A 21,163-nucleotide genomic window follows, 5' to 3' on the forward strand; every position below is an offset into this window, starting at 1 on the left:
TTTTAATATTTTAATCAGCAAGATAGACGTTGCTGGTTATTTCTTATTTACCTATATTTAATTTATTTACTCACACTTTTTTGTGTATAGATTAACGTATTCATCAGTGACAATACGAGCGAACTACCAATTATTAATATATCTTGCAGTCTAAGTATTAGATATTCTCCCCCTCTCTGTTTATATCATAAAATGCATATATATATAAATAATATGAAATACCATGAACATATTTAAGTCAGAGGAATAAGTTACGATATACCAATATTGTAAGTATCAATCTACGTATCAACATTTCCATGTATCAAAGTTTCCATGTGAAATAAATAATATATAAGAAGCATGATTATTATTCTTTATGACATTAATTTATTTAGTTTGTATAATAACTGTAATATTTTATTAAATCTTCTGTGGATTAGTATAAAAGATAAAAGTTTTTCATTATTTTTCACAAGACTCTTTAATGTTGTCATTAGATGGATCTTCAAACATTGATTTATTTTTTATGTTTTGTTCATCTGGTTTCATGGCTGGAAACAGTAATACCTCCTGAAAAGAATATTTAGTATTAAGTATGATATACATTTTCTGTTGAAATTATACTATATAAATATTACCTTAATATTATTTGAATCCGTCAAAAACATGCATAGTCGATCTATACCCATTCCCCAACCTGCAGTTGGGGGTAATCCATATTCTAAGGAAGTACAGAAATTTTCATCTACCATTTGTGCTTCATCATCTCCTGCTGCTTTATCTTTTGCTTGTTGTTCAAATCTGAAAAAAAATTAAAAACAAAGAAAATTAAATAGAAATGTTTCCTTCTTTGAGTTGGAAGGAGAAGTGAAAAGTAAAAAATACCTTTCTCTTTGCACTAGGGGATCATTTAATTCTGTATATGCATTACAGATTTCTTTCTTCATAATAAATAACTCAAATCGTTCTGTAAGACCTGCATCTGAACGATGCCATTTAGCTAACGGAGACATTACTTGTGGATGATCTAATATGTAAGTAGGGTTTATGCATCTTTTTTCTATAAATTCCCCAACGAGCTGCCAATATTAGAAATATTACGATTCAATCAATAAAATTGTCCGTTATATTGAAATTCTTTTATATCAATATAAATACCTACTTTATCTAATAACCTGGCAGTTGTTCTTGGTGGAGGACACTCAATATCATGTTTTACACAAAGATCATTAAGCATTGTATTAGCTTCCAATGTATCAAGCTTATCAGCATCAGGTAATTTTACTTCCAAAATTTCCTCTAAAGTTTTCATCATGGATATCCGTTTAAATGGAGGTGTAAAATCTATTTCTACTACTTCACCATCAGGTCCATTCGGATGATACAGTAATTTATAACTACCGTGAATAGCTTTTACCATTCCAGAAATCATATTTTCTGTAATAGACATGAGATCATAATAGTCAGCATAAGCCATATAAAATTCACATGTCGTAAATTCAGGATTATGCGTCATGTCAATGCCTTCATTTCGGAACTGTCTACCAATTTCATAAACTCTGTCTATACCACCAACAACTAACATCTATATAATAAAATAAAAGTTTGTTTATTAAGAAGAATGTAAAGACTGTTTGTAAAAGTATATAAATAAATCATACCTTGTGATAAAGTTCTGGAGCAATTCTCATATACAAATCCATATTTAATTCATTATGATGAGTAACAAAAGGTTTGGCTGTAGCACCTCCAGCTATCATACTCATCATAGGAGTCTCAACTTCTAAGAAACCTAATTCATCCAAAAATTTACGCACATATGCAATTATTTTCGCTCGAATGTAAAATATTAGTCGCACTCTGTCATTTAAAATAAGGTCTAAATAACGTTGACGGTATCTTGTTTCCTAAAGATATAAAAGTTTAGTATATATTAAAAAGATGCAATCTATACATTTATTAGTATTTAAAATATTTACCTTATCTTTTAATCCAAAATGAAGATGCGGTAACATATGCAAACAAGGTGTAAGAAGAGTAATACTTTTTGACATAATAGAAAATTCTCCTTTTTTGGTTTTTCCAGGATTTCCAATTACGCCGATTATGTCGCCTCTCCTAATTTTGAATGTGTCCTTAGCAAATTTATCTTCTCCTTCATAATGTCTTGCATTTGCCATTACTTGTATTTTAACACCCTCTCCTCTAAGGTCATAAAAAATAAGTTTGGCTCCAGACTCTCGTATTGCATGTACACGACCAGCTATGCTATAAATTTCTTTCTCAAGAATTTCTCCATCTTTTACGACAGAACTAAACTTTTCAATAAAATTTTCTAATGAAATTGATACATTAAACTTATGTGGATATGGATGTTCATTTGCAGCTTTAAGTTGTTCAATTGCTTGAGTTCTCAGCTTAAAATATTCCTAGAAATAAAAACAAGTATGAGATATATGTGAAAAAAAAGTACTTTTTGTGCCTTAGTACAAGCCTAGCTTAATATGCTAATATTCTTTACATTTGGATTGATTTCTTCTTCTTTAATAGCCTTTTTCTCTAGAGTTTTAACAGGAATCTTCTTTGCTTGTGCATTTTCAACTTCTTTTGTAACCCTTTCTGCTTCTTTTACTGCTTTTTCATTTAATTTCTGTTCTGCTTTTAAACGTATCTTTAACTCCCTAAAAATAATAGATAAAGCAATATATAAAGCAACGAATTTTTTCTTTGTACCATTATGATAAACATCTTCTATATAAGTACACACGTTGTAGAAAATCGGCTTGAAGTTATTTGATAAAATGTTGCTTCAATTTTAGTGATATGCGATTTATTTAATACTCTTACAGACTGATGAATAGAAGTAAAAACTTTGGTTAGATTACTTAACATAATTACAAAATTCTCATTATATGCCTACTTATCATACGAGATGTATACATGTGTCTACAATAAGAACATCGGATCAAAGATTTTTCGTAAAAAAAGTTATCACTATTATTACATAGAAAATAATTTCTCAAACTAGCCAACCGTTCGTAAAGCAACGTGGCCAGTCTATACAAAGACTGATCACCCATACGTCAAAATCATAGGATATTAACGAACACGGACAACCATCATTTTACATTTTCATGAAATCTTTATTAACAAAAATATGAAATAATATTTGCGCTACTTTTAATTGATTTACTTACTTCTTGGAAAGCTTTTCTTCCGTTACATCAGCCATCGCAAAAGTCTCATACAATATTTCCAAATAGATGTTGGCGAAACTGAATATTCGTTAACCATTTTTGCCTCTCCATCTATTTCAAATATACTAAAATATGATTTGTAAATATTCATAAAATGAAAAAATTAAATCAACTAACAATTATTTGATACTTTCACATAAAAATCATGAGTGTTACATTTTATAAATCAAATAAACCAAATCAGTTTCAATTTACGCGCCATTTCTTAAATTTTAGAATATAGGAGAATTTGTTGTCATGACAACCAAATTTGTTGATATTTAACACAAAAGAGATTCGAATTATTTAAAATATGGATAGTTTTTTTGGATATAAAGAAATACAAGCATTACGAAACCTAATATCCCCATCGGAAGACGACTCGGATTCTGAAGAATTGTATCAAAATGAAGTAAAGAGAAAAGGTGAATTATTATTTTTATAAAAATAAATTATATAAAAGAAAGATTTTACAATATAAAAATGATTATATATTCATTTGAAATATTCCATTATTATTAAATAAAAGTATTCTTTCTCCTAAAATCCTAATTTTTGATTTATTATATGTATCTTATATAAAATTAACAAAACTTATCGTAGACAAAATAAATAACACTAGATATGGAAATAAATCGTACCAATCCACAAAAAATTATTACATTCAGCATGTAAAGACATTTATTAGTTTCATACACATACATATCACTTTTAATTAAAATTTCACCATGTCCTATTATATATACTATTAAGCTTCTTAAACCGTAAATTGCGATCTCATATGGAGACGCGTAATTGAATGTGGGGATTCCGAAAAATTTGGTAACAGTAATAGATTTCTGAATACATAACGACTACAAATCCATTCAAAATCAAACGCATAATAAATCAAGATTTTGATTTGTATACTTATTACGAAGTCGTGTAAAAATTTCACAAGCGAAAAGGAGTCGCGAGTAGAAAAAATTTAAGCCCTTTCTTAGATTATTTAAATTCACTAACCATCGCTCCATATTTAAAAACAAAAGTCCTGCAGCTCTCGAAGCACGATAGTTTCAAATAATGGAATCGTTTCCTTTTACATTATCGAGTGTGCACGTAGGAGCATAGGCAGTCAATTGCCTACCTATGATTTAAATAATAATAATTTATAATTACATTAGTTATTTTTATTTTTAGGTCCAGGCGATATAGAAGTTCAGAAAGATGTACCTCTTAATAATTTAAAGCCACACACTCCTCTTAAAGAAAAAGATGACATTTGGCATTCATCGGAAATACACACTCTTCCTATTTCTGAAATAAATGATCCAAGAAAAGTACCAGAATATGAAATCAAATTTAAACAATCAGTGAAAACAGAAGATATTTTTTTAAATGTTAGTTTATTAGTACATTATCTTATCTTGGATAAAAGCATTTTTAAAAGTATTAATAATATTGAACTGTGTCATTTAGATGGGTTTTAAAACACCCGGCACTGCATCTTGCGAATGGATTTCCGTGTTAATAAAACTTCCTCAAGAAGTTCAAGAGAAAATTGAATTGTCCGTTGAACCAAAGATAGTTGATGTGCGTAGTCCTAAGTAAGTAAATGATGTTTTCTTCTTAAATAATATGTATTTATCTTGTTGGATTTAATATTTATTATTATATGTATTAAATTTAAAAAAATAGTACAAATTTTATATGTTTTTGTATTAATATTAGAGTAAAATGCATATCTTTTCGTCGAAATCTCTAGTACTTTATATGACAAAAATTGTACTTTTATCATTCTTAGTAATCTATTTTTTAAGCACTACTATCAGGTGTTTAAATTTAAAAATTACTATCACCTTTCTTTCTAAACATTAATTGTATAATGCTTTTACAGATACCGATTGCATCTTCCAACACCTCACGAAATAAATCCTAATGCATCACATGCAAAATGGCATAACGATACGGACACATTAGAACTCACTTTACAACTCGTACGAGAATTAGATGACATAAACTTTTAACAAGTACATCAACACAAAAAACATTTAATTTGGATTAAATATTAGTAGAATACAATAGGTGGAAAAAAAGAGGAACAAATACAAATAAACGAATAAACAATATTTGCGTTATTTATGAAACTTTAATTTTATTCTCTGTACCAATGAAAATATTCTTATACGTACAAGTAAAATTGAAATTGAAAATTGCATTTTTATTATAATAATAATTACAAATATAATTGTAAAATTACTTCTTTTTTTTTAATAAAAATTAGGACTATTGCTAATACTTTTACGATATAATAAATGTTACAAAAACTATAAAAACAATAAGTTTACAAAGAAATTCGCATTTTGTTTTTTGTACAATGAATATAAGTATACATATACACTGCTCCTCAAAATGTGGACATTTTCCTTATTTTTATAACTGCCTGAAAAAAAGTTATGAAATCTTTGGTAAATTTGATTCATTTTTGTGTATACTATTTTTTACAATGTTACAAAATATATTTTAATAATTTCCGTAAATACCTCACCAATATTAATAAAAAATAATTATATTTTTTTTTGTCTATATATATACTGCATGCCTTTATGATTGCGTTTATGATTCATGGCATCCTGGCTATTAAATTTTTCACTTATCACTTATCACAATATTTCACTTTCAAAATTGATCCATTCGACTTGGAAAATTTTTTGAAGATATTTCTCAGATGTTGGGCATTGTTTTTTAACCTGTCTGTCTAAGTGATCCCGCAGTTTTTCAATGGGATTCAAATCGGAAGATTGGAGTGGCCATTCTATTATTTTTAAATTAGGATCTTTTTCTAACTGTTTTAAATAGTTCATACATATTGTAGATGTTTTGTGTCATTATACCTCATAAATATAAAATTATTGTCAATTAGGCGTTGTCCAGATGGATTTGCCTGATCTATTAAAATTTTTAAATAAGCTTCTTTAATTAATTTGTCGACAAACAAAAATATTTCGCTTGAACCCAAATACTTCAAACTTGGATTCATCACAACACCTTTTCGTCACTCTTTCAATGTCCAATTTTTTATGGCACATAATCCACTAAAATCTTTTCTTTTTATTTTGTTTCCTAAACAATGGTTTCTTTACCGCAAGACGACCATGAAAACCACCCTCTTAAGACGCCTTTTTATCGTTGATACCAAAATCATCGAATCCCTAGACGTATTAATTTCTATAGTTATTTCAGGGGCTGTACTTCTATTTCTTTTACTGATAGTTACAATGTGTCGATCTTCTGCATGAGTCGTTTTTTTAAACTTTCCAGATCTTTTTTGGATGAACAAACTCCTATAGCACCGTACGTTTGAACACTATAACTTTCGCAAGAATTTGAAATTCCTATTTTTTCTGCAATTTCTCTTATGACATCCGTCTTTGCATAATACTATGATTTGTGACTGCATTCTTACATTTAATTCACTTTTTTCGTACCCATCATGCTTTCTTAAGTATTCAAATCGAACTGAAGTCGATAGAAATACAAAGCAAACTCTACGATTTGGTTCAAGTATATATAATGCTACGATAAGGTTTCTGTACGCTGGATTATTGAAACAATGTTTTAAAATGATAGCGGACCATATCACAAAACACAAAGATCGAAGAAAATGGAATAACAGAGTCTTGTAAACCGTCCGCACGCAACAGAATATAATACAGTATTTACAGTAGTACTGGAAAACTACTGGAAAACTATTGGAAAACTACTGGAAAATTACTGGAAAACTTTTATTCATTTAAATCAAAGGAATAATTAAATTTTGCAATTTAATATTATTATAACATATCAAATATATTTTTAAATATACATATAAATAGGATTTATCGAAAAATATCGATAAATAATAATAATATGCATTATATTTCACGAATTTTTTATAATTAGTAAGTGTCTACACAGTTTTAAGCAGCACAGTGTCCCAATAAAAAATATTCACCGGGATTATTATTAAATCTAGTAGTTTTTGCAAAAATGCCGATACAGATCAATTTTGTTTTCGAGCGGAATAGATCCTTATTATAAATTTATTTATTTTGGGCTAACCCCCTAGGTTAGCACAAAATAGGTTTGCACAAATTTATGATAAGGATCTATTCCCCTTGAAAACAAAAATAATCTATCCCGATGTTTTTACGAAAACCACTAGATTTCATAATAATTTTGTTGGATATTTTTTATTGGGACACTATATATATATGTGTGTATATGGATATACAATGTAATTTTCACTTTTAATAAACGAACGAATATAGTATTTTTTATTTTGTTTTTATAAATTACACATTACTAAGAATTACTGATCTCAGAAATAGTTTAATAGAAGATATTTCATCTTGTATAATTTGTGAAGGCACTTGCGATAAGGCTTTGTGCATTCAGTAACAGTCCATTGAGTTTACGTCTCCTTGTTTATACATTGTCAAGATGTCATCCAAAATAGATTCAAAACTATTAGTATATCCTTTTAACCATCGACTTTTTTCTTCGATATAAGCATCAATATCAGAATTAAATATAACATCCAAAAAATCCTGCTTAGTTATATGAGAAATGTACTTAAGCATTTTCTTTTCCGTATTTTCATAATCTTTTTCTTGGGAATTATTATAAACAGTAGCTAAGAGCATCGCATCATTTGTATTTACAATTTCATCAATAATGTTATGAGAATTGCTTGGTTCTTTTTTTGATTGAACTGCTGTTGTATCTTGTACATGTTTAATGTATGAATTATCTATACCAGCACTATTCTTTGGTAAAGATACTTCAAACAATGTATCATTAAATTTATATTTTAATAAAAATATTTTTAGTTTGTTTATAATCATTGCTGAAGCTTTACAGACTTCAAAATCGCTATCATCTTTTAAAGTAACTAACAAAACCTATAACGCAAATATAAAAATTAATTTAGATTAACAAATAGACATAATATTGAAACACATATAATTACTCATATTAATATTCGGACACTGCACTATCTCTACATTTGTTGCTATATACAAAGGGAAGATGATTGAAATATCATATTATTTATTTTACAAAAATATAAACTATTTATTGTAAAATAAATTTTAAACAAAAAATAGTCACATTATCATGTCACATTAATATTCGGACATTTTAAGAAAAATAAATAAGTATTTTCTATATAATATTACGAAAAGATAAGATTTTAATATTTTGTCGCAAATTCTTTTTGTTTAACAACTTCATGCATTTGTTTAGACATATTATAAATAAATTTTTCAAATTTTCTGAGAAAATACAGTTTCATTCTTCTTTTAATCTCATTTTTAATTCAATTTTTGAATGAATCATTGATTTTCTAGTTTTGTTGTCTAATTCGTCTTATAAATTTTCGATTAGATTCAAGTCTGGAGATAGTGGATGTAAAACTTTTAGACAATTATATAATAAATATTCTTATATTATCCGAGCTTTATGATTTAAATCGTTGTCATCGTAAAATTCGAAAGAATTTTATATACCACATTTTCACTTTTCTGTAAATTTTTCTTTAAACGGTCCGAATATTTGTTCTTATCTAAAATATTGTCAATGAACACCAGTTCACCAACTTCAGTACTCAAAATATATCCCCATACAATCACAGAACCACCTCCGTGTTTAAAAGTAGATTTCAAATTTGTTGGTTTCAAAGTTTCACTTATTCTTCATCACATTATACTTTTTCTGTCTGTACCAAAAATACAATATTTACTTTCATCAGCAAAAATAACATCTTTCCATTAATCTTGTGGTTTCTAGACGAACTTTTTGGAATAAGCCAATCTTCTTTTCCTATTTATTTTATTGATGTACGGTTTTCTTCTTGCTATTCGATCATTATACCCATTGTTTCTCATTATTCTATGCACTTCAGCACTAATTGTCTTTCCATTTTTATTATAAACTTCTGTAGCTAATTGTGGAGCATTATAATGTAGATTTTTGTTCGTATTATTTTTCTCTTTCACTCAAAATTCGAGGTCGGTCTTTTTATTTTTTAAATTCAATGCGACCGTCTTCCTTATATCTTTTAATAATACCAGCAACTGTACTCTTCTTCATTTTTAATAATTCTGCAATTTCGCGGTAAATTTTACCTTTTTCTCTATGATAAATTACAAGTTGTCTTTTATCAAAACTCATATTCTTTCCCTTTCGTGACATGTTAAGCTTCATGGCATTTACACTCCGAAGGATCACTTTATACTGAGATAAAATTACATTCTAAGAGTTTGTAGACAAAAAATCTACTTCACAGCTTGAACGGTTTCTTAGAATTGCTAGATTGTAGAATTTATACTAGTATCCGAATATTAATGTAAAATGAAAATGTGATTACTTTTTTTTAAAGGTTATTTTACAATTAAATATAATTGTTAGAAAGAAAGTGTATATGTATTTTCTATTTATAATAAATGGTTTATATTTTTGTAAAATCAGCAACGTGATATTTCAATCATCCTCCCTTGTACATAGCAACAAATGTAGAGATAGTGTAGTGTTCAAATATTAATGTGAATAACTGTATATTTCTATACACAATTCTTTATACATTATTTACTTTAGTTACTTACACCTAGACAATTTTGCCTTGCAAGCTCATCTAATGCTTTATTTAATCTACGTTTTATTTCATTTTCATCCAATGCGACTATTTTTCTTTGCTCTTTGGAAAATGTTACATTTGGAAATGATCCATCTAACATTCCTTGATCACTTAAATGAGATTTGATAAAATGTTTCCAAAATTCTAATGCACTTATCTTAACTTCCCAATGTAAATCAAAAATGGCTGCCACAGACATAACTTCTGATATATAATTGATAGTACTTTTCCTGAAAATATATAATATACAGAAAATAAGACAATTCTTATAAATAATGTTAAATATAACATGTTTAAGAAAATATTGAATAATTAACTTACAACCATTTTCTATAAATATATAATTCTTTAATTAAAACCACGGCCTCTCTTCGAACTATACCTTCAGTTTCTTTATTGAATAATTTTATAATTATATTCTATAAATTAAAAATATAATTTTCTATATATTATTTTATATTATTATAAAAGTTATTGTCATTAAAGCTATTTTTATTGAACTAATTTACTAACAATATAAACATACGGGAAAATCAAAGAAAGATAACTTTTCATCCCACAATTTATTTATACGAACAGTAGATGAAATAAAGATTAGAGCAGATGCTCGTACGTAGCTTTCTCCATCTGTTAGTGCAATATCAATTGCCAATTGTAAGAACTGATTAGAAAGTAAAAAATCTTGAAATGCTGGATATTCTGTAAAAAGTTATTGAAGTAAATATTTAATAATTATATTCAATTATATGTAAATATTCATAATTCTTACTATCTTCTGAAATTATTGCAATAGTATTTAGTACTTCCAATACGCTGTCTCTAACTTCCCAATTGGGATCATGTAATCTTTTATATAAAGTTGGACCAATTTCATTCATATGACTATCTGAATCTATGAGTAATGCCAAATTTGGTGGCATAAAGTTTTGAATAGCCAATTTACATACTTTTAATGCTTTCACACAAAGCTATAAAAGAGATTAAATGTTTAATAATATAAATTTAAAATTTTAAAGGAGAAATAAAAGAAATATTATTATATTCATTACATATTCTTACCATGGGTAAAATACCTGGATGATTTAAAATTCCTTGTGCAAGAGATAATAGACATATAGTTTCAACACATTCTTGCCATTTTAATTTAAACTTTTCTGTCATAATGGCAAGACCATTAAGAAGAGATGCCAATAAAATAGGATTGTCAACTATTGGGTCACCTTCTAATATTGACTTATAAATTATTTTCCTTGAATTATCTGGGAATCCTGTTTTATTAGATTCTGAAGACGAACAGATTTTCGTCCCATCTCTTAAATCTGGCAGATAATTTTTCAAAATATGACATAGTGTTTGAAATGTAATAACTGCTACATCCTATATACAAAAAACGATTGAAATTTAATTGGATTTTTTATGTTTAATATATTTGTTATGAAAAATATTAATTTATATGTTTAGGATCCTTAGAATACAAATACTATATACTAATAATAATTAATGTATTTTCCTCTTACCCTATCCATGATGTTTGTTATCTCTAAAAGTAAATCAATTGATACTTTACAAATATGTTCTAATGGTAAATCACTTTTCCATATTACATCTCTTACATTATACAATAGTCTTTGCACAGGCATACATGTTACATCAAAAATTTTGTTAATGAACATATCAAATAATTCATGATGTACATGATCTTTCTTAACGCATATACAGAGTGGTAAAATCTGCAAAGATAATTACATAAGAATACATATAATATTTTAAAAAATTGTGTAACAACATACTATATTACCATTAGTACTATCGCTTGATGTTCAAATTTATGTTGTTCTGGCAGAGTAAACTCACATAGCATACGCAATTTTTTCCAATATATCATTAAAAACTTATTCGTTTTTATAAGTTCCACTATATATTTTTTTGATAGTAGCATCATTGATATATAACATATACCATAACTAAATTTTTGCCATACATCATTATCTATAGCCTTAGTATTGCTTATAATTCCACGTTTTAATTTTAAAAAAAGTAATAATAACAATAGTTTATGTACATGCTGGAGAAATCTAGTACCGATGCATGCTTCAAAAAGAGCTTTTACTCGCATTTCTAAATTGAAGAGTCCTTCAAATAACTCTGGAATCTTGCTATCCATGCTTACAAATAATGTATTTTCAAAAATGCTTGTCACTAAATCTAAAGTGGTACATAGCAATTTATTTTCGTCCAAATAACTTTCCTCTAAAGTTTGATGTATTTGAGGATTAAAAGTATTATTTATTAATGGATCAGTTATTGCAGATATAATTTCTGTACAAATATTTATATTCTGTTGTTCATGTAAAAGAAGAGTCCATAAAAATTTCTGACTCTCATGCGTAATATACATTGTATAATTTCTATGAGCACACTTTACAATATCTTTCCAGACACCTGAATATAAAATAAATTTATACTAATTACTCTATATAATGAGAGGTGATATATAATTATCAAGTAATAATAATAGCACACCTGATTCAAGTATCCATTCTCTACCGCTTCTGTGTTTAATTAAATCTGAGAGCATTTGTGTATAAGCAATTTTAATTGATGCAGGTAAATCTTCATTAGAAGGTTGGATGATAGTGCAAAGTTTATTATATACATCATGACATTGCCACCGATGAAAATCTAATTCATTGGATGCAACTAAACCCACGAGTTTTAATATAAATATTATTATAGGTCGAGATGGCTTACAATTAGAATCCCATGTATTTAGAGCTTGTATAACCCATTTTTGAAGAATTTCATAGTGTTGCTGATTTTTTAAAGCTAAAAGCATTAATTTATTTTATAATATAGACAATTAATAAAATACAATATAATATCTATCTTACATTGTTTCTTTATATTTTCTCCTATATGAGTCAATAGAAGATCGAGATAAGTTACAGAGGTAATGTTATAATTAGGTGAGAGAAAAACCTCTAAAACTTCCAATAATCTTTTATCGGTCTCGAACGTTGCCATTGTACTGGATTCACTGCAATAAATTCTTATTCTTTTTTATTTTTATAAAAATATACGAAGCATTGACATTTTATTACGACCACAATTAATTTTACAAAATGAATAAAGCATTGCTAGTTCAAGAAATAAATAATCGATGATTGCTTCGCTGCATAAGATATTTGATTATATATTATAATCAGGATAAATAAAGATTACATGCAGTGTTCTGCAACCATCAGATGCACCCATAGATGTAAAAAAAAAAAATAAAGAAAAAAAAAAGAAACACGTTGTAGAGTATATAGGTAACACAACGTTTCTCACAATGTCAAATTTTCATTGTTTTGTTGGGCTTCGTTAGTTTTTGTTACATTCATATGTGATTCATTTAGCATTTGAAACATGATCCGTGATTACAATAATAACGAAACACGCCTGTAAGACACAGTATTACGTGCTATTTCTAAAATCTTTCTTCTCATTGGCCGCTTTGACATCTATACAAGTTTTTATTATGCATGAAAAAATTTATTAACGATCATTGATTCTAGAAGATGTCGCAGATGGTCGTAGAATGTGGTAATCTCGTCGCAACCGTTATGCCTTCTACGACAAAACACATAACTAACATGCCTTAGCGCCACCAAACGCACATGCGGGAAACCAACCAGACAAAATAAAAGACAACAAAGAACCCGAAAACAAAGACGAAAAAGCCGGGAACACAAAGAAAATCATACATTTCTTCTTTGATTCTTCTAGAAACCACAGCCATAGCTGCTAGAAGTCATAGTCTGTTTTTATCTACTGTATACCGAACAAAGCTAAATAAACATAATACAATTGTTATTCGATGTGCAAAGCTTCTTTCTACATAGTGGACTGTCAACAATAAACTCACAGATTAGTGACGACAACGTTGGGACTGTTACGTTTCCTCCGGCAAGACACATAACTAACACGTCTCGGCGCCACTAAACATACACGTGGAAAACAACCAAAGTGAAAGACGACAAAGACGCCGGGAACAGAAAAGAAATCATTCATTTTCTCTTTGATTATTCTTGAGACCATAGATTGTTGAGAGTAATAGTCTAGTTAAATTACTGTGTACCTGACAAAGTTAAATAAATATATCACAATTATTGCTTGATGTGCAAAGTTTCTTTCTACATAGTGGGTTTTCCACGAAAAATCCATAGAATATGCTAACGTAAAATATATAATACATTTTTCGTTGAGATGATTATATTTACTAGATATATTGTATAGAGAAAGTTTACACATATAAATAATAAGGTTTGATTATCTTCCGAAAATAACAGAAAAAACTGATACTGATAAGGACACGTTCAAAAAGATGATGATATCGATGATAAAGAATAGGAACCTTTATAAATTACCAATTATTGTTGCAGTACTATTGTCTGAGACTCTATTTTATCTTATCGCAATATTACATATATGTACGATTCAAATAGTGAAAATGTGCATACGTTTCTGATACGATATTCTTAAACATTAATTTGCAGTATTTGCAATTGAAAAGGTCTAAACTTTTCGTTGCACTGATTTACTTTTGCCAACGTCGTACAAAATATACGTACTTTCTATAAATATCGATCAGGAATATTATGATATACATTAATTGAAAAGATATTATATCATATTTAACACGTTGCCGCACTCTTTTAATTTGAGGATCGTACTCAGAAACACATTTTTTTTCAATTGTTTATGACTTCCATATGAAATTGAGCCTCAGTCGTCATGTGCAAGACGGCTATAGCCGTCATTTGCGGCAACGTGTTAATTAGAATTTTATATTAATTGATAGAATTAATAAAACTGAAGGAAAAATGTTTTTTATACAAAATTAAAAAATTTATATAATTTGATATGCGCATGCCTGTGTTTATATAAAAACATTTACATTTTGTATGACTTTTACATTACAAAGAAAAAGGATTATTATAAGAATTAATAATTTTTTTTTATATCTTAATAAATGTTATCATGTGGAAATATTACATGTCGTATTTTTATTTAATATTATATGTGAATATTAATTTCTAATGTTCTAATGTGAATATTAATTTTTGTGTTAATATTATATTTCTATATCTAAAATAATTATACTTAAAAAATTTAAAGATTTCTTTCATGTTGAGTATTTTTTATTAGTATTAATAAATTTTAAAAATAAATAAAATATTTTGCTTGAAACATGCTGTACTCTCATTACCATCTTATTCCTAATTCCTAACATAAAAAATAAAATTAAATAAAATTAAATTGTATAACACTTAATAAATACTGAGAATTTGTATATATTTAAATTAATATATACTGAGAGATAACATATATCTATATGCTCTAAAGCTTCAATAATCGGTGTGTTTATTATATTATCATCTCAATCTTTTTTTAAAAAAGCTGTATGTTTTTCTACGTATAAACTATTATATCTCTAAGTATAAACTATTTATTGCATCCTAAATAAAAGCTTAAAAAAACGAAAAATAGCATACCATTGCACTTTCGAATGTCAAGAATACTAATCTAGGGATTTTTTATTGCGATCATTTACAACTTGCTATTTATATATACGCAACTATTTTGTGAATAGAGCTTTGGGTTTGAAGTTACAAAGGTTAAAAATGATAAAAGATTTAAGACTTTTCAAAATTTTAGATTTTATATGTTTCCGATTAGATTCAAAAGAATTCAAATTTGTCACCGATATAAACGATATAAATTCGAAGTGATTTGAAAATAGATTACATTCCATTTCTATGCATATAAATATATTTTTTTTGTTTTCTAAATTCCTTGTTTGTTATTTTTTCTTTGTTCCATAAGAATCAACATAATTTCACAATATAGGGAAATTATTAATAAAGAAATATAGGAATCTCTTCTACACCCTATAGTTACTCAATTTGGGTATTATAAATAAATTTTGTTAGTCTTTTAAAGAATTACGAACGTTAATTTTATGATAAAGACTTTATTATTAACGTGAAAATGTTGGAATAGAATAGATCGTAAATATTTTTGGCTTTAACAAATTATAGTGAGTTGAAATTGATAAAGAAGGTGAATGAATGAATATTCGTTTTTATTTGACAGTACAACGCACTTCAAAAGTACATAATGAGGAGAATTACAGAACGCTATCAATTGATGCTGTAATAAATAATAATGTAATAAATGTTTCCTATTGGTCGTTACAGCACTTTAAATTTCACCATAAGATTAAGTTATTCATCTTGTCGAGTTTGCACACGTGCGCGTGCGTATTAATTGTTTGTCATGCAAGAGAAATGAGATGACTCGATCAGCTGTTTCCTTACCCATTTTTGTTAGTTGCATATGTCATATGATTTATATAGTTTGAGTAACTGTGATACGATACCGCACGGTCTTGCTTTCAAATTTTAATATTATAGATAAAAAAATAATATTGTAATGCACTCAGATTAAAAATTGTAATGCATCACGCATTATGCCATAACGTGATTTAAATATTATAATATATTTCGAAATGAATAGCATATATTTATCAACTTTGAATATGATTAAATAGTGTATTAAGAAACATTTGTTCAAATAGTTCGACAATTATCTATTATATATTCTATAGCAGAATTATGACAGTTATCTCTACTAGTTTCACGGTAAGTCTAATGACGAGACAGTTGTTTTTATCATTATATTTTATCATAATATCAGGGTCAAGTAAGTGAAAATTCGTTCTACGTCTTTTGTGATAGTTATTATTTGTTAAAACCTATAAATCTGTTATTAAAATCATTTTTAGTATTTATGTCCAAGTATTATTTATATAATAAAAAGTAGAAACATAATAACGTGAATAAAAATAAATTTCTTTATAAGTATAATGTTGATTGCATTCATTAGTTAAATGATAATACATTGATTACCATAAAAATATATTCTCATAGTTCTTTCATGTGTAAGAATTTTTGTTGGTAAACAATATTATCTTCAGAATTAGTATTTTTTACAAATATTTCTATAATTATATAACATTCTTATAAAATCAATCATATTTTAGACTTTGCAAATGATGTCAGCTATGGTACCAGGTACGCATAATGTTATGAATAATGAACAAAGTTGTCATCATACAATAGAAAGACAAAAGTTACTTGAAGACTTGTTGGATGCTGCAAAAAAGTGTTACATTAGATTTGGAGGTCGTGCAGAATTAGCAACAGAATCAGACACATGCGTTGCTCAACTCTGTTTTATACTCGAAGCAATTTTTAGTCATGGATTGCGCACTAATTGTATAGAAAAAGTTAATTTAGCTTTAAAGTAAACATTTTATGTTTCTATGATTATCTTTTATAAAAATCTTTATCGTTTTATCATGCATCATAGTGAAGAAAATATTGATTTTTTATAGACATGTTTCTGCTTTAGTATCTGGTAGCAATGCTAAATCTTTAAATACAATTGATGCAGCATTTTGGCCATGTATAAAAGATCAATTAACATGGCATGAACAAGAACGTTTTAGCGTTTTAAGAAAGGTACGCACTGATTATGGCCGTGGTAGAGCATGGCTAAGAGCAATTTTAAATGAGCGCTCTTTGGAACGAAATTTACATACTATTATAAATCCAGATAAATTATCTTTATTTTATGAAGAATGGGCTTTTTTATTGGATCAAGAGAAATGTGCAGCATTGCCAAATGTAGCAGCAGGTGATTTCTTATGTACAGAAACATATGCAAATAATTAGAAAATAGTACATTAAATATAAACTTATCTTTTACTTTTAGGACTTAGTGCAATTTTATTTGCAATAAGAATAGATAATGAAGAATTGGACAACAATTTAAAAGTTAAAAATTCTGAGAAATTAAATAGCGAACAATCAGAACTTATTATATCTATAATGCCAGGTTTTTCTTCTTTCTTATATTTATTTTTAATTTTTATTATACTAGAAATTAATTTGAACATCTACGTTTAATTTTGTTAATCTTATGCAATTGTTTTTATTTTATAGAAAAAACATGAATCTTGATAGCTTTTTTCAATTTGTCATATAGTAAATAGAAAAACAAATATAACAGTTTCTTAGGAACCAATTAATATTAACAATTCATATATTTTAAAGGCTCTCTGAATTTAAAACAAGGAAAGGTACAAAAAAAAGTGCCAACTCATATTATTTCTTTTGATAATGATAGTGAAGAACAAGGACAATCTACTGATGTTAGTACCAGTATTAATGAGCACACTTCTTTTAATAATGCTTCTATTTTAACAAAACATTCTTCATCTCCATCTATATCAGAAGTGCAACTGGATCTCAACGATTCTAATGCTGTTGCAAATACAAGTTCTACAGAAAATGAATATGTGTAAAAAGTTATTTATGAATCCCTTTTATATTATAAATTTATTTATATCATATCATATTTTTATGAGTAATTTTTTTGATTAATATAAAACTACTTTGTCTCTGCTAGTGAATCTCTGAATGAAGGAAAGATTTTAACTCCTGTGACAGATGCTGATAACTTAGGACTTGTTCCCACGTCACCTCTAGATCAAACATTTGATGATATGTTAGTTAACTTACCAAATTATTTAAATGTAAGTAATCGTAATAATAATCATAAAGACTAATTTATTTGGATTGATTTGTCTCTATAAAAATAATTATAAATGGGTTTCAATATTTAGTTCAATTTGTATATTATTCTTATAATTATGTTTAGAAAACAACAGATATTACTGAACCTGCAGTAGAAGCAACAGAGCATCTTGTCAATTTAGATGATCGTACAAATACAGAAAATTTAGATGCAGAAACATTACGGTTGAAACTTTTAACTATGGATGAACTCTTAGAACAAGCTAGAGGGGATGCTATGACCAGTAGATTGCTGTTAAATCGCTTTCAAAGACAGCATCAAAATTTTGTTGAGAAACATCAACTCCAGTTGCAGACATTAAACAGGTGATTGTTTATATCTTTTATATTTTCATATTTATCTTATCATTTACTTTAAAACAGGGAGAATGAACTCTTAAGGCAACAATTACGTAAATATGTGACAGCTGTACAAATGCTAAGAAAGGAATCTGATTCTACATATTCAATAGAAAGAGATACTTCATCAATTCGTCACACTGAAGCAGAACAGTATGAAGCAAAATTGATTCAAGTTGCAGATATGCATGCAGAATTAATGGAATTCAATGCTAAGTTAACTTTACAATTGGCAAACAGGTATGAGTTGTATAGGCAAGAATCAATATTGACATTCATTTTGATGTTTATTAGTTGTTTATTATTTGTTTTTATGGAATAGTCTCAGTATTATTTATTTTATAATAAATAATAATTCAATTATCAGGGACAAATTAATACAAATTTTGCAAACTGAATTGGAGTGCCTTCGAGGTTCTTTCAACGAGGATGGTTTACCATTGGAATCTCCATGCCTTATTCATATATGGATACCATCTGTTTTCCTAACAGGACAGCCCTCTGATATTCATCATGTATATCAAGTAATTATTATGAAAAAAAAAAAAAAAAAAAAAAAAAATTTCGACATTAGATAAGAAAGAAAGAAAAAATTTATTATAATAGTTTTTCATTAAATTTATGATTTTGTAAATTCTAGATATATATACGTATACAGGATATTGAATGGAATATTTACAGGCGATATGCACAGTTTTATGAATTCCATAAAGAATTGATAAAACATGATGCGATTGTGACTGCTTATGAATTTCCTCCAAAGAAAACAATAGGAAATAAAGTAATATATTCAATAAAAATAGAAAGTGAATATAATATATATGAATATTTCATGATTATGATTTTTTGTTAGGATGCTAAATTTGTAGAAGAAAGGAGACAAAAATTACAAGAATGGCTAAGACGTGTTGTTGGACGATTAACACAATGTTCTATATTTTCTTCTAATCCAAGCAGGCAAACTCTTGTATCGTTGTTACCTTTTTTCGGGTAAGTGATTCGTTTTTATTAAATATTTTTGTTATTCTTCCTATTATGTTATTTTAAAATTATAAAATTATAAAAATTATCATTTTAATATATAATGTCACTGTTTTTAGATATAGTTGCTTAACAATATAACTTTTATTTTTAGTGACAGGCCCAATGGCGATAATATAAACAAAAATAATACCACAAAAAATGCACTATCTTCTCCTCAATATATGGGTTTATAATGATTGCTTATATAGACTTTGTATATAAAAGAATTCTTTAATTTAATGAACAAACTGTTTTATATGTATATCTTGAAATAGATGTATTATATCATGCAAGTATATATATATTCTTACATATATACAATTTTTACAGTCAGCATTTATACAATCCAAATATAATAAGCAACTATGATTAGCAATATATCTTTGATAAAATTTTATGATTTTTACTAAAATAATATTTTGCATGTTTAAATATTCATAGATGTTAAAATGTTATGCGATAAGAAATTCAAATTAAACAAATTTGGACATGTTCTGATTCTGATTCGAAAAGGATAACATTAGAATTTACTCATAACAATAATATGAATATATTTAGTAATTATACAAGATAAATGCCACAAGATTTGTGAATTGTACATATCTCGTCTTATAAAAACGTGACTAGGATAAAAGAAGCGAGTATTAAATATTTGTATTTGTGACTTATATTTACGATAAAATATACGATACGTTGCAAATGTAAAAAATATTCAGGATTGTATCAGGAATTCAAAAATCATTTATATTTTGTGTTACTTATAAATTTTATTCAATATTTTTTGTTTAATATAATATGAAATAAACTTGCATTTCGTATTTAATCTATCATCTATCGTTAATTTTGTTGCAATTTATTTGGTCATATTCTAACAATCATGAACGCTTTGGTAAGTAGCCAATGAAGGAAGTTTAGTTATTATTACTATCCAATCAAAATATTTTAGAAAAAAAATGTAGATAAAACGTTAGATTTAGATACGTTTATACCATGCGTAATTTAATTTATATTAATTATGTATTATCAATGAAAATTTCTTGGAAATTTTTTTTGTAAATTCTACATTTTCAAATTGTTATTACGCATTGAGAAACATTTATAAGGATAAAAAATGGCACTAGAATAGGGAAAACTAAGGCATGGTTGCTTTCGTGACATCGATTGCATTTGTAAATGAGGCTTTATCTTTACGCCCTGAGTTTATTCATTTCTTGTAATCAATT

The 21,163-nt window shown here is 27.1% G+C and overlaps 4 protein-coding genes across 9 annotated transcripts; 2 read left to right on the forward strand and 2 right to left on the reverse strand.

Annotated features, from left to right (window-relative positions):
• Positions 1 to 346: 346 nt before the first annotated feature.
• Positions 347 to 3,322, reverse strand: LysRS (Lysyl-tRNA synthetase). 2 transcript variants are annotated; one of them, XM_035866664.2, is made up of 8 exons: positions 3,180 to 3,322; positions 2,504 to 2,663; positions 1,962 to 2,411; positions 1,644 to 1,889; positions 1,145 to 1,567; positions 868 to 1,061; positions 621 to 783; positions 347 to 552 (listed from the first exon to the last, which is right to left on the reverse strand). In XM_035866664.2, the coding sequence occupies exons 1-8, from the start codon at positions 3,212 to 3,214 to the stop codon at positions 445 to 447; spliced, it is 1,779 nt and encodes a 592-aa protein (XP_035722557.2). In that variant the 5' UTR covers positions 3,215 to 3,322; the 3' UTR covers positions 347 to 444. The 2 variants fall into 2 exon arrangements, with proteins under 2 accessions (XP_035722557.2, XP_085520716.1); XM_085664590.1 differs by lacking the exon at positions 3,180 to 3,322 and adding an exon at positions 2,750 to 3,157.
• A 194-nt stretch (positions 3,323 to 3,516) lies between these two features.
• Positions 3,517 to 5,493, forward strand: Dnaaf6 (Dynein axonemal assembly factor 6). Its single transcript, XM_035866678.2, has 4 exons — positions 3,517 to 3,643; positions 4,398 to 4,597; positions 4,677 to 4,804; positions 5,095 to 5,493. Exons 1-4 carry the CDS (start codon positions 3,532 to 3,534, stop codon positions 5,222 to 5,224), a joined length of 570 nt encoding a protein of 189 aa, XP_035722571.2. The 5' UTR covers positions 3,517 to 3,531; the 3' UTR covers positions 5,225 to 5,493.
• Positions 5,494 to 7,020: 1,527 nt separating this feature from the next.
• Positions 7,021 to 13,948, reverse strand: LOC118441356 (integrator complex assembly factor Brat1). Of its 4 annotated transcripts, none has more exons than XM_035865626.2 (11): positions 13,781 to 13,948; positions 12,765 to 12,910; positions 12,397 to 12,699; positions 11,672 to 12,315; positions 11,391 to 11,603; positions 10,933 to 11,250; positions 10,643 to 10,841; positions 10,400 to 10,572; positions 10,195 to 10,292; positions 9,842 to 10,103; positions 7,021 to 8,140 (listed from the first exon to the last, which is right to left on the reverse strand). In XM_035865626.2, the coding sequence occupies exons 1-11, from the start codon at positions 13,924 to 13,926 to the stop codon at positions 7,631 to 7,633; spliced, it is 3,012 nt and encodes a 1,003-aa protein (XP_035721519.2). In that variant the 5' UTR covers positions 13,927 to 13,948; the 3' UTR covers positions 7,021 to 7,630. The 4 variants fall into 4 exon arrangements, with proteins under 4 accessions (XP_035721519.2, XP_035721549.2, XP_035721538.2 ...); XM_035865656.2 differs by having other exon boundaries at positions 13,620 to 13,918; XM_035865645.2 differs by lacking the exon at positions 13,781 to 13,948 and adding an exon at positions 13,204 to 13,592.
• Positions 13,949 to 16,176: 2,228 nt separating this feature from the next.
• Positions 16,177 to 20,666, forward strand: LOC118440282 (sorting nexin-29). 2 transcript variants are annotated; one of them, XM_035863104.2, is made up of 12 exons: positions 16,177 to 16,559; positions 16,961 to 17,223; positions 17,315 to 17,616; positions 17,695 to 17,817; positions 18,036 to 18,282; positions 18,391 to 18,517; positions 18,643 to 18,884; positions 18,942 to 19,157; positions 19,285 to 19,441; positions 19,558 to 19,698; positions 19,771 to 19,907; positions 20,053 to 20,665. In XM_035863104.2, exons 1-12 carry the CDS (start codon positions 16,533 to 16,535, stop codon positions 20,132 to 20,134), a joined length of 2,064 nt encoding a protein of 687 aa, XP_035718997.1. In that variant the 5' UTR covers positions 16,177 to 16,532; the 3' UTR covers positions 20,135 to 20,665. The 2 variants fall into 2 exon arrangements, with proteins under 2 accessions (XP_035718997.1, XP_085511046.1); XM_085654920.1 differs by lacking the exon at positions 17,695 to 17,817 and having other exon boundaries at positions 20,053 to 20,666.
• Positions 20,667 to 21,163: the final 497 nt, after the last annotated feature.

The sequence above is a fragment of the Vespa mandarinia genome, chromosome 2, assembly GCF_050613455.1.
Source record: "Vespa mandarinia isolate Hongniang chromosome 2, ASM5061345v1, whole genome shotgun sequence".
In the NCBI taxonomy this organism is placed as follows: domain Eukaryota; kingdom Metazoa; phylum Arthropoda; class Insecta; order Hymenoptera; family Vespidae; genus Vespa; species Vespa mandarinia.

What these genes read in the sequence shown, in the direction of transcription:
- LysRS (XM_085664590.1), bottom strand. Translation starts at nt 2,874, where the DNA reads ATGTTAAGTAATCTAACCAAAGTTTTTACTTCTATTCATCAGTCTGTA. An exon ending in ATTTTGGATTAAAAGATAAG is followed by an intron (nt 1,890 to 1,961) that starts GTAAATATTTTA and finishes TTATATCTTTAG; the next exon opens with GAAACAAGATACCGTCAACG. An exon ending in CCCCTAGTGCAAAGAGAAAG is followed by an intron (nt 784 to 867) that starts GTATTTTTTACT and finishes ATTTTTTTTCAG; the next exon opens with ATTTGAACAACAAGCAAAAG.
- Dnaaf6 (XM_035866678.2), top strand. Translation starts at nt 3,532, where the DNA reads ATGGATAGTTTTTTTGGATATAAAGAAATACAAGCATTACGAAACCTA. An exon ending in CAGAAGATATTTTTTTAAAT is followed by an intron (nt 4,598 to 4,676) that starts GTTAGTTTATTA and finishes TGTGTCATTTAG; the next exon opens with ATGGGTTTTAAAACACCCGG. An exon ending in GTTGATGTGCGTAGTCCTAA is followed by an intron (nt 4,805 to 5,094) that starts GTAAGTAAATGA and finishes ATGCTTTTACAG; the next exon opens with ATACCGATTGCATCTTCCAA.
- LOC118441356 (XM_035865626.2), bottom strand. Translation starts at nt 13,926, where the DNA reads ATGAATGATTTCTTTTCTGTTCCCGGCGTCTTTGTCGTCTTTCACTTT. An exon ending in ATCCAGGTATTTTACCCATG is followed by an intron (nt 10,842 to 10,932) that starts GTAAGAATATGT and finishes TCTCTTTTATAG; the next exon opens with CTTTGTGTGAAAGCATTAAA. An exon ending in CAAGGCAAAATTGTCTAGGT is followed by an intron (nt 8,141 to 9,841) that starts GTAAGTAACTAA and finishes TTTGCGTTATAG; the next exon opens with GTTTTGTTAGTTACTTTAAA.
- LOC118440282 (XM_035863104.2), top strand. Translation starts at nt 16,533, where the DNA reads ATGACAGTTATCTCTACTAGTTTCACG. An exon ending in TTATCTCTACTAGTTTCACG is followed by an intron (nt 16,560 to 16,960) that starts GTAAGTCTAATG and finishes ATCATATTTTAG; the next exon opens with ACTTTGCAAATGATGTCAGC. An exon ending in ACTTTACAATTGGCAAACAG is followed by an intron (nt 19,158 to 19,284) that starts GTATGAGTTGTA and finishes TTCAATTATCAG; the next exon opens with GGACAAATTAATACAAATTT.